This window comes from Apteryx mantelli, chromosome 16 (assembly GCF_036417845.1).
Source record: "Apteryx mantelli isolate bAptMan1 chromosome 16, bAptMan1.hap1, whole genome shotgun sequence".
Taxonomy (NCBI): Eukaryota; Metazoa; Chordata; class Aves; order Apterygiformes; family Apterygidae; genus Apteryx; species Apteryx mantelli.
In genome coordinates this window covers 1,113,303-1,131,515 of record NC_089993.1, presented here as the reverse complement: position 1 = coordinate 1,131,515, position 18,213 = coordinate 1,113,303, and the positions used below count along the sequence as shown (strand labels likewise).

At 36.5% G+C, this 18,213-nt stretch overlaps 1 protein-coding gene across 1 annotated transcript in view; it reads right to left on the bottom strand.

The window, feature by feature from the left end:
- Window positions 1-18,213, bottom strand: part of IFT140 (intraflagellar transport 140) — an 81,413-nt gene that overhangs the window by 54,028 nt on the left and 9,172 nt on the right. Inside the window, exons 5-14 of the mRNA XM_013939938.2 lie at window positions 15,805-15,980; window positions 14,633-14,724; window positions 13,391-13,497; window positions 12,420-12,568; window positions 8,075-8,278; window positions 7,619-7,691; window positions 6,798-6,889; window positions 5,564-5,691; window positions 4,379-4,496; window positions 3,783-3,910 (exon numbers count right to left, since the gene is read on the bottom strand). Of these exons, the coding sequence (XP_013795392.1) occupies window positions 3,783-3,910; window positions 4,379-4,496; window positions 5,564-5,691; window positions 6,798-6,889; window positions 7,619-7,691; window positions 8,075-8,278; window positions 12,420-12,568; window positions 13,391-13,497; window positions 14,633-14,724; window positions 15,805-15,980 (1,267 nt within the window). The remainder of the gene's footprint in view (window positions 1-3,782; window positions 3,911-4,378; window positions 4,497-5,563; window positions 5,692-6,797; window positions 6,890-7,618; window positions 7,692-8,074; window positions 8,279-12,419; window positions 12,569-13,390; window positions 13,498-14,632; window positions 14,725-15,804; window positions 15,981-18,213) is intronic.

The window sequence follows — 18,213 nt, the reverse complement described above, 5'->3', positions numbered from 1 at the left end:
TCCTGATATGTTATATTTACCAAGAAGGCTTTTCCTGTAGAAACATCATGTTATGGTCAAACACATCAGTGAACGGAAAAGAGATGAAAACTAACGGACATTGTAGAAGACCTCTCAATTACTTCTATTAGCAAGGATTTTAAAGAGGCTTTTTGGCAGAGAATAAACCATTACAGCATCTAAGCTCCTGCTCATTCAAGCTACATAGGGAGCTGAATTCCATCTTTTAATCCCCAAGATCATTACTTACTTCCCTTGCCTTGCTACATCCCCTGTGGAACTCCTACACCCACCAGGGTGATGAGTTTGTGAGCACTCTAGGTATCAGCAAAGAAAGATGCTCATTCAGCAAGTATTCCCTTGGAGCAGGCACACATCACCCACATTACATAGCTAATCTTGCTCCATCAGCATAAAGCTGAGAGAACAGAGAATGCAAAACGAGGCGTCCCAAGGCTCAGCACAGCCTAGGGCTTCATCCCCTGGAACTCTATACCAAAGAAATTCTACAGAATTCAAGCTTTTTATTATAAAAGACAGGACTGGTACCTAAAACAGAACCTCAGCTAAGGATGTGATAGTGTTGACTGTAGCCTACATTAGGAAATACAAGTATCTACTTAAAAAAATGTGTGGAGCGGAATGAAGTATTGTCATTTAACTAATTGAATTAGGTTATTGCTTTGAAAGTAAGGTTTTTATCACACCACCCTCAGCCCACAAGAAGTACTAATTTCAATAGTCATCTCATAAGCCTCCCTTATACTCCCAGGAACTGGAGATTTTCATTAGTACAAGTGGGAGCTTCTAATTTTTATGCAGTCTTTTATTAGAGGCAATGTTGTTGGGCATTTTTTTAATTCCTTTTTTTTTTTTTTTTAAATATTTATCAAAGCTTAATACATCTGTAAGATCTGTTTCTGATCACTCTAATAAGCTTGCCACCTTAGCAAAACCAGCTGCATCTAGACACCAGATACTGAAAGGAGGATTGCTGGCTAAGAGTAATAACTGAAAGCTTTTATATTTTAGTGTTCCTGCTGTAATTTGCCTGGCATGATTACAGATGGCATTAAGTATCTACAAGACTGGTGTTGACCAAATTTAACCAAAATGAAGGTAATATTTGTCAGCTGGGTAGCTAACAAGTCAGTAACCAACAGAAACAAAGCAGGCTATGCCATCGAAACAGCTGGACAGTGGCCACATTAGTCCATACTTAAAATGTTGTAAAAATATGTAAAAAATAAAACACTCTACCAGGAAACAGACTCAATTATCCAGACCAGTAGCTCTGCATTGTAGTATCAATCACATATATATGGCAATGCCACTTCTAGTTTGTTCTGCACGTTTACCATGACTATCAGGACGTAAAGTATTTCAATGGCAAAAAAGCTGATACAAATGCAATTATGCACCTAAAATATGCCTCTTCTGAGATCACGTGTCCTACAGAAATGTTTGAACATGCTTTAAATGACCTAGCTTGGTTACTCTTACCAGTGTAGCTACTGTAACATGGAGACCACCTCAGCTCTGCTTTGTTGTGGGTTTTACAGACTGCCCCAAGGTACTTATTGCCAGCACCTCTAGAAACACCCAGCCAATTAGGTTCAAGATAGCTTGAGTACACTGATATGCATTTAGGTAAGCACTAAAGACAGTTTCTAATACATATTCCTCAAATTCATATCCAGCTCAGCAGTGGTCAGAAGAGTCCACCACCAGAAAGTCACAACGAAACTGATGGGGAGGAGGAAAAAAAAGAAAAAAAAGAAAAGAAAAAAAAATTAGTTTATATTCTCAGCCAACAGATCTCTCCTAAAAGTCTCCTTGCCATCTCTACTGGGAATTGAGCAGAGACCAGGCCACGCAGTGTGATCCACGCTTTTATCTGCTAAACTTCTCATCAATGCTGGGATGCAGTGAGGGAACATAGAGGGTTGCAACTACTTAAGAACCTGATCTGCAGCTGGGGGACTTCAATCTCCAGATATGCCACAATTCATTCCCTTTCCTGAATACTATGCTTGAACTTAACAGTAGGTTCTTAAAAGAATTCAGAGACATTATGAATTACCAGATTGAGCACAACAAAAAACCCTTCAGCCTTAGAAAAGCTACTCTCTGACAGCAGTTTAAATAAGAAACATAGGCAAGACTTACTGCCTCCTTCAGGCATTTAAACACTACTTCAGTGCAGGCCATATTAAGAATCTAGACGCACAGATTCAGACTATTTTGGCAAGGGATTACTATTCTTTTGAAAAATAAAAGATTTATGTAGATGTCAAGTTTAAAAAAAAAAAGAGAGAGAGAGAGAGAAACCATCATAAAATTATTTTTCTCCTCTGCTGCCACCACTGAAGGGTAGTCTTCATGGCAGGGGGAGGAGGACAGCTGGAAGGCAAATTAACAGACCGATTAGAGGGGAAGCAGAAATACACAATGTCCTATCCATGGAATTTAACTCTGAATAAATTATTTTCAAAATGAAAAATAGTATTTGTGTAAAAAATAGGGAGTTTTTAGATTCTGCTTGAGGAGGAGATAGAGAAAGGGAAGTAATATAGATATTGTTATCATTTTCTGATGAGTTTACCCATTCTGATTTCAAGATAATCCACAATGAAGCACAGATAAATGGATTATTCATGCTGACACCATCTAGCATTTAAACATCAGTGAAATAACATTCCTAGTTTGTGGTGGCCTCTGGTGGGCTGCACAAGATACTACACTTGAAAACAACTTTCTCAAGTCATGTTATTAGACTGTTTGCCTAACTGACCAAGATATAAGACCCAAAATTTGCACTGTCTTTAGTTATTAATGAGCTGAGTAGTTTCTTCCTTTTTTTCAGTGCTGAAAAGAGTAACAGCATTTTTGCCTGTAATACCTGCATCAGCTAGTTGCTAAAAACAAAACCTTGTATTCTAAGACTGGCTCATCTTAAGAAAAATACAGTAAGATAAATCATTGTAAAACCAGATTGAAATCTGTACCCTAATATTCCACTGCACTTCCATACTAATTCCTAGTTCACTGTGTGATGCTGCCTGGTGGCTAGGATTTCTAATGTATTTGCCAGAGAGCAGCTTGTGTGAAAAAAATACATAATTTCTAAATAGTTGTTTCACAAAAGTTTTCATCCACACAAAACCATTCTGTATTGGACTTAGAAGTAAGTTTTTCCTATAAGGAGCTTCAGAATGCCCTCTTTTCAGTTTCTACCCTATAAACTCTTCATGGAGCAGTAGGCTTCCAAGATTTAACATAATTATTTGAAGAAGAGAATCATGAAGCTGGTCATCTAATAGGTCCAAAAGTACTGCCCCCAACATGTAATCATTTCCCTCTAAGAGATTTCCTGTGCCAGACATAGCTTCCATAATTTTAATAACCCTCACTGGATTTCTGCTCTATGAATTTGTCCAGTACCTCCATAAATCCTTCCCTCAGAATCCAAAAATACTTTGGTAAGGATGTTCCATAGCTTGGCTGCATGTTGTGTGAAGAACCAGCTCCTTCTGTTTATTTTGAGATATGTGAACTAGGGAGTGTCAAATGAAGATATCAGAAGAGACACGGATATGGGTTGATCGACACAGAAATTATCCACTAGTTTTAATTAAATCTTTAGAAAAAAAAAAATTAAATTGGTACAAGCTCCTATGCAAAGACAGAGAATTGCCAATATCGAGATGTGGCTTCTTTTCACAGGGCAGATTCCTACCTTAAAGCCACAAGTCATACTTTCCAAAATAAAAGCTTCTTACTCGTTAATGCCTTGTCCAGAAGGAAGTTTCTCTCTACCATTCCCTTGTTCAGCTTTGAAATCAAAGACTGTAACTTTGTCCATTTCAACATCATAGAAACAGATCTTGGAATCAATGTTCCCATCCGCCTATGGAAAGGGAAAACCAAAGTCACTGAAGCATGCAGTTAAAAAGAAAAAAAGTCAAGTTCAGATGGTATGTTTATCTCATCTGCTTCATGTTGTCATAGTTTTGTGCACTGGTAATCACACAAGAATATTCTTTGGAATAAATACCAGAAAATTTCATGCTGTTTTTCTGTTCTAGCAAGTTAGCCTTTGACTTCTTTGAAATGCTACAAAATAGCATTTGTATTAATCTGACCCTTCCTTTTCTGAGCTGTTGTTCTCATGAAACATACAAAACCTTAGCACAGCTTAGTTTTAGTGTTTAGCTTCACACTTGGACCTGAAATTTCAAGTTCCAGCACAGTGCACAGAAAATGTAAGTTTGTTTTTGAGAAGTTAATCCTGTGTTTTCAGAAATCTTCTCGCACCGTATCAGTCTGGCAACTGCTGGTCAGGCCCTAGGGCAGCAAGGAAAGAGCTTTGCCTCACCTTGCTAACAAGGATGCTGACTTTGTTGCCATTAGCATTGCACTTGACAGATGCAATGCTTCCCAGGCCAGGAAAGAGCTTGGAGAAATTCTTGCTATGGCAGTGCACTTTTGCCTCTCTGTGGAAAGAAATAAACTTAATTCATATGGTGGCAGGCAAGTGGCAATACTCAGCAGTCAATAACTTTTTTCATATTATGAGTAAGACTTAAAAGTCTTCTATTTATTTCTACCTTATGACCCTTCTGCCCCAGACTAGCTTCCTCTCCAGAGAATTGCTCCCACCTGTCTTACTTTCAGGAAGAGGTTAATGAGACACTTTCCTCAATGAATCAGCAAGAATAAACTTAAATGCTCCTACAGGATTCCATCAACAGAGCTATACAACAAGAACATCCTACCAGAATTTTGAATTCATAGTACTAAGTTTTTTTCCTCTACGAGGAAATTGAGTAGTACAATGAAAATAGAAGATAGCCTGTCACTCTGTTCTGTGTGTGGAAAATACACTCTGGAGCAAAAGTAAGTATGTAAGAAAGGACAGAATCCATTTTACTCAAGTTTTTCAGGTTTTTAAATGTGCCTTAGTCACTAGTAGATAAATTTCTGAAAGAAAAATCATGTCAGCAATGTATCTTTTTCATGCCAAAGCTGTTTGTCAGCATGGAAACACACAATATAATTTGAACAAAGTCAAGTAAACCCGTTACCTAACTTAAACAAGACCTTAATCTCAGAAGAGTTGAAACAAATTAGAAAAAGTTGGGTTTCACATCTTGTCATAAATCAACAAACCTGGATTCACTGATTCTGTAGAGGAAATGAGCTTAAAAATTGCGGACACTCTATTCTTCTTCTTGTTTAGATTATCAGCAGAAACATATGACATCCTTGCCTTGATCTTCTAAAACTTCTCCACCCACTCTCAAATACACATAAACATCCCCCACAATATATATATTTTTAAATTACTGCTATTACATTACTCATTCCATGGTTTGTCTAATAATTCTGTGGCTCTTCCCTTGCTTTAGAGAAAGGCCATCAATTCATACAGGCTCCATGTATTGTCTTGAGATTCAAAGAGGCTATCACTTTTCATCAGAACAAAAACAATTAAAAGTTCCCTCCTCACCACAAAAAATACCCTCAATTATAAGCAGATTTTCTAAAGCCTTATTAATACCTGCGGGATAGATCAAAGATTTTAAACTGAGCCGAATCAGTTCCCACAGCCAGGAAGTTTCCACAGACATCCAAGAGGCATGGATTCCCCTCTGCTTCAGAGAACACCAGCAGCTGCTTAACCGTGCCCTGAGGAGAAGGGCATAACACTAACTTTGTGTGTTCAGTGTCTAACTAAGAGGGATTTATTTTGTCACTAAGTTAGTTAACTAACTGCTGAACTTCTACGCTAGCTAAATCATCAGCAAAATGAGAGAAACTATACTTTACACACAAACGCGTGCGCCCACACACACACACACACACACACATATATACACGCCATCTCACACAAGGTTTCAACAAATGCAATCTGCATTTCAGGTTGAAAACCTGGATGTACAGCCTCCAAAAAGGTCAAGTTTAGAGGTACCCTTCTGCAAATATTGGCTCTGCAATAATATAACTTCTTCTAGCTAAAAGGGACACACAAATACAGGTTCCTATAGGTCTATTAATATACAGTTGGCAAAATAAATAGATAAAATCACTCCTTATTGTGATAAATCTCACCCTTTCTTAAATAAAATATTTATTTCTTAAATAAAATTATGTATCATGGAACTCTATTAGAGTTAATAGAATCTATTAGATTGATTCGCATGAACTAGCATAGGCTACAATGTTTAAACAAAAGACCTGGCACAAACACACTTCTAAACAGAACTTCTAGGGGGTATTTTCATTACCTTATAAAAATATTGTGTACATTCATTTTCCTGTTAATAATATATACATTCAATATGCATGCAATTTTGATCATTTTAAAAAGTCTGGTCCTTACAGAATTCTATTTTCTGTTATAAACACTTACTAGTTAGACTGCAGTATTACTTAAATATGACAGACTTTATAAAGAACAGGGAGTGTCAAAGATCTTTCAGCTGAAATCCTCAACACATTTTTTCTGTGACAAAGGTAGAGTCAATAGATTTACAAAACCTCCACTTAACTTTTAAGTTGCGAGTACAGCACACCTAAACTTTGAAAACAGTAAAGCATATTGGTCGATCTCAGCTTTATGCCCCTGTTTATATGTAATGACTTTCTTGAATGATCATTACAGCTATCACTAAAAATAAGAATGTGTTACTTTTACCTAGGTTTGCTTAGCTAGGTCCACAGTCAGCAGTCCTACTGGAGCTAAGCAGCACTGAGACATATTATTCATCTTCTCAAGTTTCATCCGCCCTTACCTGCCAGGTGCGGACCTGGACCCGATTTGGCTCAACTGTGTACAGATTTTCTTCATGCACGCACAGAACTGGAGAGTCACAAAGGAAAGAGCCTGGAACAATCACAATCAAACCATCATTACAATAAATGGATGCAGAAAGAAGGAAGGAACTGTTGTCATGATTTACTTAAAAAGAAGGGGACTTCTCCTCATATCATGTTTTATGTAAGGACCTATCTATCTGATATGCTGGATCTGAGAACACCTTTCAAATCCAGACCCGACATCTAATCTGTGGGGAGTAGCCTCGAGATGCTCAGTTTTGTCAAGGCACATCGCACAACTGGATGCCTTAGAAACTTCATGAATGAAGCATACATTTAGTCTTTAGATATCTCCAGAATTGGGCTGAAGCTGAACAGAGGTTATGTGGATATATATTTTAATTTTATGCCTACAGATGCACATCATCTTCAGTTTTACTTCTGCTGCTGCAGTGCTACCTCTGACCATAGACAAGAAGACCAGCATATTCTGAGGCCAACCTGTATATTATATCCCAGCACACTTAGTGAATAAAGCACAGGTCTAGGAGTCGGTATTTGAGCTCTGGTTTTGTTGATGACTTGTTTAACTACTGACCTATATTTTTATACTCCAATCTTTCTATTCTGCAAAATGGCAATATGAAGTCTAATTAGTGTTCATAAGTGCAAAGTAAAAAGTATTATTATTATACTCTATCATCTATCATGAATGAAGTAAACATACAACTTTGCAGGAAGGCAACCATTTTAACACTCTTAATACTCCACTCATTGCTCTGTTCTGAAGTCCTACCTGCATTTCTTAAGGTAACTCCTGAGCATTCAAAGACAGAAACTTGCTTCCCATTCCAGAATACTACAACATCCTAAAGCAATCAAAAAAGCAAAGAATTTATACATTCAGTTTCTTTCGGAATCACATAACAATTTGTGCAATAACACATTGAGATCTTCCACACAATAGCCATCTTTTACTAGTTCATCTGTTTAGCAGGGTGGAAGGTTTCTGGTCACACAACAAAGAGAAGTCAGTAGCCAGAAAACTACTGATTCACTGTACTGTCTGAGAATCAACTCCACTACTGTGCGATTGCTACAGTCATAAAAATACTTCCAGTCCACTACACAAGAAATGGAGTATCAGAGAAGAGTTACATTAAAGAGGTACAAACTTTGGTCTCCATGTACTTAACTAGGCAAATATTTGTGCATATATACAAAATGACCCACAACTGGGCTGGGAAGTAACCTTAGTAGCGAAGACTCCATTAACATTCATATCGACACGAAGACTGTATGTGGCTCCTGTGCTGAAGAAGGTCGCATTAAACAGGTTGGGAGACACCTGGACAACAGCCACTTGTTGATTAAAATGAGATGACATGGCCTGCTCACTGAGAATCACCACAGAGCTGACATTGTTGACTGCCAGTAGGTTTCTTCTGGAGCCCCACTACAAACAGCGGAAAGAGCAAGGAAAAAAAAATAGAGAAAAAGCAGCACAGTTTCATCTAAAATCTTAAACAGTCACAGCAATGTCCCAAGATAGATAAGCAGGGGTAGGGGGGAACAAACATAATATATATATGGCACAAAGTCCTACTACCTAAATAAAACCATAGCCAAATGGCTAGAATTGTTAGAGATCAGAAATATTATGCTACGGTTATGCAGCTATTCAGACTCCCCTGGTCTATACAGAGGAGTGTTTTCATAAATTAAAGCCACTTTTCTTTCCTAAGATGCTATTGTACCACCTTACATTTAATGCTGCAAGACAGTCACATACGCAAAGGGATTAATAACGCTTTGATCTGTAAAAGCAAGCTGCACATCTAATTCCTTATTCTTTTCTGCAACTTTGTTAGCCCTTTCAGTCAACAAGGTAGTTCAAATTCTCTAGCAGAGTACTGATCACCTGCATAAATAAAGGGGTCTCAAAGAACATTTTCCTCTTCTTGATGAATCCTCATGTTCCAGCCAAGCTTTTTTTCAATGGGTTTTCTGAAGATTATTTTTCCCTTTTTTTAAATTTATTTTTCACATTCTACTCTAGCAAGTTCTTGTTATTTATATCGCATAGTCCCCAAAAGAACGAGACCAACTGCACTAGGTATATTACAAATCTGTAACAAAAAGGTGATTCTTGCCTGAAGAATTAACAATTACTCATTTAAGTAATATGAAAACATAGAGATTTCTGGATCAATTATTGACCTATTGACTCATCCCAGATTCTGAAGTAGAAAACAGTACCTTATACGATTTAGAATCACAAATTGTTTTTAAAATGATATTTTAAGATAAAAAAAATACCACCTACAAAGCGCCACTTTAAAACCAGAGATTTCAAAATCTGATGGGAGGAAGGTGTGATCTACCTCTGACATAGTTTGCAAAGACACAGTTTTTAACATGCAGCTGGTGAATTCTCTCTATATTATTAAAGAGAGTAGTTAATATTCCCATTTTCATTCTCTCTTTCCATATCCATAGGCAAATAAGCATGTCTGATATTTTTCATGTTTATTCCTATCAAAGGATAATTCTTTTCAGAAAGCATTGTGGGCAGCCAGTTGGCTACATGCAAACCCCTCTTGCACACCAGGTTATCCAAACTCGAGTCTGCAAGCTAAAAGCACGTGGGGGAGCGCGAAGCCTGAACTCGTACACACCACTGATAATGCTCCCCGATTAGCAGGGCACATAGTTCAAGCCTCATATCACCTAACATCCCTGCATAGATGGGAACCGTCTCATGACCAGGCCAGGAAACAGGCAGAGGGTTATTTTTCTTGCTTGTTTTTTTGGATTTTCTTTTAAGACCCACCAGAGACCATTCATACAGACATACTTCCAAATGGGCTAGATAATTTATAAAGTTTTTAAGAGCTGTAGAAAAACCCCTGTGAGGTCCAAAAACACCTCTGTTCCTATACAACTGATAAGTTCTATAAATTCTAGGGGTATGCCAAGTCTCCAAGATCTCTGGTTCCCTCAAAGTTATTTAACTTTCATATTTATTTCCTGATTTGAAAGTTTTTTAATCACAAATGTAGATATACTGATACTTCTGTGGTTATACTCTTCCACCAACATTGATTTAAATAGTTGTATTTGGAAATATTTTATTTTATTCAAGGGTGCCATCTGAGAAATAAAATTAATTTACATGGTTTGTTGTTTGTTTTTTAAAATAGCATTTACTTACAATTAACAGCTGCTAGAGTACTATACTGCACAGTAGATGAGCTAGAGTGGAGTGCATTTCCCAACCACTTCTCTTCAGAAGCCACTATGCCAGGTTGAAAAAAAAGATTAGCTTGGCGAGGAGTCAAATGAAGATATTGCCACCCTGATTTCACAATAGTATGTGACTGTTACGAGATTTTTGTGGAAGCACAGGAATAGCCTTTCACAGGAATTACCAAAAGATTCCACACGTGACAATTTTGAAAATCATTTACAGAACATTTTTGACTCTAAAGATTAATATTACAAAAAAACCCTAAAGTATCCATAATTAAAGTTAGCTTTATAAAATGAGACAAAAATGCAATGATTGTTGACAATAGTTTGGCAATGCTTTTGTTTATTCCAACAAACATTGGGAACAAGGTGCTATTTCTGGACAGCACTCCATATCCTGTTATCTGGAAAATATTTGAATGGTCAAGCTGACATAAACATCTATATCTCTTCCTTTCCCTCAACTTATTTGCAGATGTATGATATGCTAATGGCACACACTGTTTCCTATATCCTGGGCCTTTTGTTATGGGAGCATCTTAACAAAAGATTTGGGTTACTGACTTCAACAGTATTTCCCAGCCTTACGTTTTAATTTAGAAAGCAGGACTCTGATATACTCCCTATGTTCTTACCTAGAGCAAGCAAACGCCATAGCTTTTTATATACTTTCTATTCCAATGTGAAACCCAAAGAGAAGAAAACATAAAATTACTTTCTCTTGCAAGGCACCAGATACATGTTTGATTTTCATTCCTCTCCCAAAAGAAGGGCATTGTTCTCATGGGGCATTGCTGCTCTTAAGCACAGCAACAGAATAATCTAAGTTATAACAGAAACTCTAAAAAATCCAGACAAAACTTTAGATTAGTGAATAACAAACAAATGAAATGAAAACCCCTGGAGAATTTAGAAGAGCGAGCTTTGTTTATCTTTTAACAGAACGGTGGGTGGTTAAAAAAGTTAATTTTTTGTTAATGTACAATATTTTTAAACTCAAATTTTACGACTGTAGTGCTCATTTCATTTCTTTTGTATATAGCAAAAAATTAATAAGTAAATATGGAAAGACAGTATTTATGCTTAAGCTCACAATAATCATTGAAATAATTCAAATAAAAATGCTGAATCCTGCAGCTTAATGAAGAATGGATTAAAAATTAATAAATCTTGTAATACAATGCATTGTTACAACCTTCAGTATTAAAAATACTGTAAAAAGCAGTAAAAAATGTTTTAAAATGTTGGTTTTGCAAATTTATAATAGAAAACCTATTATTATCCGCATAGAGTTTGACACTAATGCCATATAAAAAAAAAAAAAAATCTAGTAAACAAGGCATCATTCACTTTCTGATTTTGAAAAAAAAAAAAAAAAAGGAAAAGGCATCTGAAAAAAAATCATTTTGCATGCAAAAATATAGTGCGTCTTGTAGAGAGCATACCTTTTCACCTGAAAAATATCTGGTTGTAAATATTTTTTTATTGTTGTGACTACCAGTAAGAGCAAACTTTATATGCAAAAAGGGACTAAAAAGAAATAAAATTATCTAAGATTAAAATCATTCATTTAAATCAAATTTTCTTGCTTATTTTAATAAACTTACATAAGTTTGGCTTCTGACAATCTATCTTTGCCAGAAAACAATTTCAGGGTGCTGAATCCAAAGGGTCTGTCAATGAGACATTAAAAGGGGAAATGTTTGGATTTAAGGATGCCATGACTGCTAATTCTCCCAGGCAGAGATATCTATTCGCATGTCAGAGTTTTATGTTACCGACCATTTCAACCCTGCCTGTAACAGACTAGCCACAAACAGGTAATACTTCTGCCCATATCAATTTTGAAAGTTATTCAAGGGTTTTCCTCCTTCAGAAAAAGGTAGCTGTTTCAGCATACATATCCATCTGAACAGCTATTCTGCTGTGAGTGAAAATAAATGTTTAAAAAGTGCTTTAGCTGTTGCACATGGATTCATGCCAAGACAGATTTCTGGAAACATATCAGGCTATTTCCAGACACGTCATGGCATTTGTTTTCAGGTTAAGTCTTTTAATATGTTCCAGTATGAGAATTTATTACTTAGAAACTGGAGAAATTAGAGGTTTTATTTGAGGTCTTTAATGTAGAGGGGAGGATGGGCGAAAAGTCATAGAAATCTCTACAGACAAACTCTACTCCTAAATTTATCAATGATTTCCCATGTCATGTTGGGGGCATCAGCCTCTTTGCTGGTGTATATATCTGTATGATAGTAATTATAGTTATTCTGTTTCACAAAGATGATATATTCATTTAATGTTTGTGAAGTCCTACTAAAATGCAAAACTCTTTCCTGTCTTACCTTTATCTGAGTGATATTTCCGTCAAGTTCTGTAGGTGCCTGGAGCTTCCATCTGTCCTTGCCCTCCAAAGTCCCTATGCTCTGACTGGATACTGATGCTTTCTTCCACATAGCTATTCTCCCTTTGTTAGTACCAGCTGCTAAAAGACCTGTCATTCACAAACCTTTTAGACATTTCATTTCAAATGGAAAAACAAACAAACATTATACAAAGTAACAGGCAGCCAAACTCTGGTTTTGAGATATTGAGAAGCCTTCTTCTAGCAGCTTTCACTTTGCCTTGCCTGCAAACCAGCACTCTAATCCTAAACTCTTCTGGGGAAACAATGGGAGAAGTTTCACATAGTAAAACCCATTTTCTAAGCTACCAGATGAAGTTCTCTTTTAATCGTATCAGACAATGATTTCTTATTAACCATTTATTTTTCAATAGTTCTGTTTGGAGTGCAAGCCACTGTTGAAAACAATTCTAATAGACCCTGGCCATGTCCGGATTAGCAAACTATACAGCACACAGGAGTAACTCTGTAGAGAGGAACAGTCTGTGTTAAGGATCCAATGCACACGCTATGCGCATTTGGAGAGCTCTACTTTGGATTAGTTCTAGTGTGGGCTTGTAGACTGAATGCCTCTTACTGGTTGGAGTGCATTAGGTGCACTCCTGGAGCACATCTTCTATTTCAGTGCCAGCAAAGGGAATTCAATTTGTGTGCTTGGAGTTATCTCCAAGGTAACTCCGCACTGTGAACCAACGTGTGGCGAGTACTGAATTCTCTCACTGCCCCATCAGAAGGGACATTCCTGATCTAAACTAAAACACTGTTGAAACATACCCTCAGTAACAAGATAAATAATAATAAATAAGATAAATAATATAAATAAATAAATAAGATAAATAAAAATAATGACTACAGGGCACTAAAGATTGATACTTTGACAAGGTTTAGGAACCAGAGATAACAGTTTCTCACCTTTAGCACTGCAGTAAGAAACACAGTTAATACATTCTCCTGCCTCAAAGCCAAACTGCACATCTGGGAAGAGCACATAGTTCTCACCTCGCTCCAAATCCCAGAACCTAAAGCACAGAAAACAAAAGAGTTTTAACAATGCTTTTCCTCCCAGGTGTCTCGCTAAACACAGTCAATAGGATGCTATACATGGCATTAATTTGCTGTTTCCAGAATGCCCAGATCATTTAATTTTTAAAATGAAATCGCCAGCAGCTTCCTCTGGAATGTGAATTTCTTAACAATCTCCTTCCTTTTCCTTTGACTTCTTATTCTGCAACATGTATTGTGATACTCTCCTATGAAGGAAGGAGTCAGAAACAAACCCAGTGTTGTTTTTTTTTTTCCTGAAAGAAATGAGACAGCTATAATTTTCTTCCTACTCATGTTTCCTCTTTTTTTTAAGGATATTCCCTGTCTCAACCATTCCTAGCAGCCCTTTGGATTCCAGATGCATTTTGTTGAGCTGGACATTGTTATCAAATGTATTCCTTGTCCATGATTGGTCTTTATCACATTCTCACAAAATTAACCAGAGGATTCAATTTGATAATAGCAGATAGAGGCTCAAAAAAGTGAGTCACTGATGTTAATGGACAGTCTCTGGTGTCCCCCCCAAAAAAAAGTTAGGGGAAAGACATGTACTCGTAGCACAGTTAGAAAACTAAAAGGTTTAGCACGTACTTAAAAAAATGCAAAAAGATAAAACCTACAGAACATGGTAACATTGCAGACAGCAAAGTGACATATTTGTTTTAAAGAATTAGAAATAAGAATAACCAAAAGACTTATGTTTTATTACAGTGATAGAGAGACATCCTGACAAGCAGGGCACATTTTTCCTGTGGCTGATGCTATGACTGTCATAAGTCTCAGAGAGTAAGAGTGGAAAGAACAAAGTGACTATCTTTTCCATGCACAAAATCAAAGGAATCTATTTTCCAGAAAGAAACGGATAAAGGCACTCAGAAAGGAACAAGTTTGGGTAGTACTGGCAGATAAAAATACCTTGAGGGAAAGGAAAACATACAGAATTAAGTTTTTCCTCAAGAAAATAGATTTTTCATTCTCTTTACTTTGAGAAACAGAATGAGAAAATAATGTAAACATGTTCAGTAAAGTTTTTAGTCCGCTGCAGACCATAAATCTTTCAGCTGGCATTTCTCTTGGACAGCAAGAACAGCTTTAAAACAAGATTCTTACCTGAGGACTGTCTCACCTACTGCTGTAACAATAAGACTATGGTCTATTAAAATGATGTCTGCCGAATGGCCTGTCTTCCCACTCAGCTTCACCTGTTAACCAGAAATAAATAATAATAAATAAATAATAAATAAAAGAAAATACCAGAAGGTAGGAGGAACATATTGACAGACTATATGTATCTGAATTGCCTAGTGTGGCTGCAAAGTTAAAATGTAAGAATTACTAGAACTGTCAGATAGTTCAGATAGGCCAGTTTCCCTCAGACAACAACCACCACTAAATGAATTAGGTATATCATGTATAAAAGTAATAAAAGAAATGTTGGCAAGCAACAGTTTTTGAAGTATTAAACACCAGCTCTTGCTTCTAGTCAAAAATAAGTACTGATTAATAAAAAGTGGACACTCCTGTAATACACAAGTGTCCAATCTTTTTTGATTTTAGAAAAAAATCTTAGAAAAATTAGGGTTTTTTCAAAGCAGTGTTCTCCAACAGTGCAGTGTTTTATTTACATTTTGGGCCAAGATGATTACTGGTCCTGGATGAAGTCAGTTTGCTGTTTGTCCCTTTACAGTCATTTCTGAGTCATTACACTACTATTTGTGAGTTGCTATTTTTTAAAGTCTTTCTGGTCTTTGCAGCTCTGAAGAACACTGGTAAAGTGAAAACAAAACCTCCTTTCAGACTTGCAGACAAAGACAATGTCACCAAGAGGGGTAGGTACTGCTCCTACTAACCTGAAAGAGAAGGCAGCTCTGAATGACTGATGATAATAAATCTGAGTAAATATATTATCAGCCATTCATCCACAAAACATTTTAATAAACATTTGACTATACTGGAATTATAGATAGATTTGAAGAGTATCAACTTCCAATTCTTCTCTAACTCACTAAGACTGGGTAAATAAAGATTAAAAAGATTAATATAGTGTCAAAATGAAAGCAGCTAAGAAAAATCAGGAAAGCAAGATGAAAACCATCTTTCCAAGTTCAGTAATACACCTTTTTATTCCATGTTTCAAAGATCATATATTTGCTTATCAAGGTATTATCTGAGATGGAAAAATAAGAGTCGATTCCTCTGTGAGCAAAAAAAGCGATAACCAAAAAAACCTAACAAATACTTATAAAGATTAAACTTTTCAACTTTACCTTGTAACCTCTTACCTTCATGAGCTCTTCTGCCTCTCCCTCAAGAGTAACTGTATGCAAGGACAGCAGCAGGTTCTCTGTTATTACCACTAAAACATCTCTTTTCTCCATGAACAGAAGCTTTTGGACAGGACTGTCTATGTACAATACATGGCTTGTCTTTCCTTTCTCATTCACGTAATGCACAGACCCTGTAGTGTACATAAACCAGTTACACAGTTCTTAGTTAACGGTTCTTTAAGCCACAAAAATCAAAGTTATTTCCTTCTACTTTAATAAAGTATTCCTCAAATACTGAAACAACAACAATAACCACACTTCCTTTGTCCCCTGATCTGCCTCAGAACAAAGGCTGTGGGATAGCTGACCAGAGAAACAAATTAAAACTTTTTCCCCATCTAGGAAATCCAAAACCACAAATCATTTGAATGCCCTACTTTTCAAACAAAAGTAAACTTTCTGTGCAAGTGTGCATGTATGTGAAAGGCTAAATGATGGCTTCTGAAATCCTCAGTATTAACAATAATTTGTGGAAGAAGGATGATCGCTAAGAATTAGTACAATTCATATTAGTATTTAGAGAGGCCCATGGATATGAAGCTCTTCGTTGTTCAGAAGCAACCCACCACACACCCTAAATACAGATTTTCTACAAGAATTTCAGAAGAAACTAGGTATACTATAAACGAGTAATAGAAAGCAAATGGTGGAGTGTCTTTCTAAGAACACTGACAATGTAGTATACAACATGGCAACTACAGCACATATCAACATTAAAGAAGCCATTATCATTTGGTTAAATTGTAGCGATACATAAATCATACATAGATCTCTACCCAGTGAAAAACACTAGAATTAATATAGCATTTTCCAAACGGGATTACTGAAATCATACAAACAAATGAGGTCATAGAAGTCTGACAGATCTAATGCCACACATACACACATATCACTTCTTAGCAAATCATGACACTATTTGAATGTGGCATTTCAAACCGGTGCAGATCAAAAAAACCCTATAAAATCAAATATTTTCCCTAAAAAGCTGAAGTAGAAAAAACACAAACGTGTAAGAGTGAACATTAAGAAATTTAAGCTGAAGTATTGTACCTAAGAGTTAATATGATGTACCCAACTGAAAAGGATGTTTCAATTTTGAAAACATTTGCAAATACCTTATCAACCTCTACCTTCCAACTATAAAAAAAAGGTAAAGTCCTAACCTGCCTGCTCGCATACTTTTTCATTTTCTCCCTGAAATAAAGTCTGAATAGATATCTTCATTCTTTTCTCTTCTTAAATACAGCCGTCCAATGCAGCATCCTCTACAGTAACATTATTTTTCTATTGTAGTTATGCTTTGCACTAATCTATCATCTACAGCCACAGGAGAGCAAAGCAGCTTACAAACAGCATGCTTCACACCACCTTTGCAAGACAGAAGGGAGCGGATCCCTGCAGCTGCCCTGCAGTGTTCAATACGGCCACTGCTAGGGCACAGCATTGCTAGACTCAGGATTGGGGCCCAAGGTTAGGTTGATGTAGACCCCACAGGAAGCCTCGTTAATCTTGACGGACACTGTGTTTGCACAAAGCTCTTTGAGAATCCAGGCTTCAGACAGGACATAAAGAATACGGTATCGAATTGAAACCAGGGGGAAAAGGTTAGGTAGGCAGGATGTAATTAACACAGTTCGAATATGACCAAGATACCAGTGCGACTACTGTTACTCTTGTAAAAGTCTTACAAGATCTTTTACAACAAATGGTCAATCCCTTGATTTTGTTTACCATCTGAAACTGGGTCCTGAGTTAAGTTGTCTTTCTGTACTTGGATATTACTATACAAAGAGCATTAGTACTGCATAGGTAGGAGTACTCACTATTTTGAAGCTGCTTATGCAGTTAGGGAAAGGATTATAGCTTTCTAAATAACTTTAAGAAAGTTAAAAGACTAATCTCAAAAATTGACAAATTCTGAGCTAATTGAGACTGAGCAAATTCTGAGCAAACAACTGTGAGATTTTGAAGACAAAAAGCAGCAGAAAGTGGACACTGTTTAGGCCAAAGGGGCCAGACCTTAAATGTCTGCAGAGAACACAAAAAAAGGGTGCTTTCAGAAAAAAATATCAGGATGACTTAGACTATTCAGGTCATGTCCCAGTAACAAAAATGATTCTTAGTACTCATGGAGAATGTTGCAAAACAACATTTGAAACTTCTGATCTGTTTAGGATTTCTTGTTTCAGATAAGCACCTCCTACAATGTGTTAACTGAATTTCATCAATTGTTTTACTTCCAAAATGCTGATCGCTGTAGTATCAAAATATATCTATTATCATTATCAAAATATTATCATTCTAATAAATACTTGAAACTTGTTTTTATGAGGATCTTAACTATCTGTTTATTTTAATTTAGCT